Source organism: Terrapene carolina, unplaced genomic scaffold (assembly GCF_002925995.2).
Source record: "Terrapene carolina triunguis isolate 2854851 unplaced genomic scaffold, T_m_triunguis-2.0 Scaffold714, whole genome shotgun sequence".
NCBI lineage: Eukaryota > Metazoa > Chordata > Testudines > Emydidae > Terrapene > Terrapene triunguis.
In genome coordinates this window covers 10,282,289-10,282,764 of record NW_020665065.1, presented here as the reverse complement: position 1 = coordinate 10,282,764, position 476 = coordinate 10,282,289, and the positions used below count along the sequence as shown (strand labels likewise).

General features: G+C 68.9%; 1 protein-coding gene across 1 annotated transcript in view; it reads right to left on the bottom strand.

The window, feature by feature from the left end:
* The window catches only part of SLC25A33 (solute carrier family 25 member 33), a 36,748-nt gene extending 36,619 nt beyond the window's left edge, over positions 1–129 (bottom strand). The window contains exon 1 of the mRNA XM_026659990.2: positions 34–129. Coding sequence (XP_026515775.1) covers positions 34–83 — 50 coding nt within the window. The 5' untranslated portion in view covers positions 84–129. The remainder of the gene's footprint in view (positions 1–33) is intronic.
* Between the last annotated feature and the right edge of the window lie 347 nt (positions 130–476).

Here is a 476-nt window from a genome sequence, read left to right as displayed (position 1 = left end):
GGCCCCCGGGGATGGCCAGGCCCGGGCACTCACCCCCCGGCGAAGAGGTGGAGCAGCGTGTTCTCCTGCGGGGCGCCCGCCATGGCTCCGCCGCCGGCTCCTGCGACCGGCACCGCGGTTGCCTCCTCACTGCGACTGCGCCGGCTGGGCCCAGGACCAGGGCCTGGCGGGGGAGGAGCCTCGGGAGTCACGTGAAGCCGGCGGGATGTGAACCCACCAACCAGGGGCTGAGCCGGGCGGGACCTTCGGGGGGCAGGGCGGGGGCGCTGGCACTGACGTCATAGGGAAAAACGAAAGCGCTGACGCTACAATAGGCTGTTGGGTGGCGAGGCTGGAGCATTGTGGGATGGGGGTGCAATGGGGAGATTGTGGGGTGCAATGGGATGGGGATGCAGGGAGATTGTGGGGTGCAATGGGGAGATTGTGGGGTGCAATGGGATGGGATGCAGGGAGATTGGGGTGCAGTGGGATGGGGG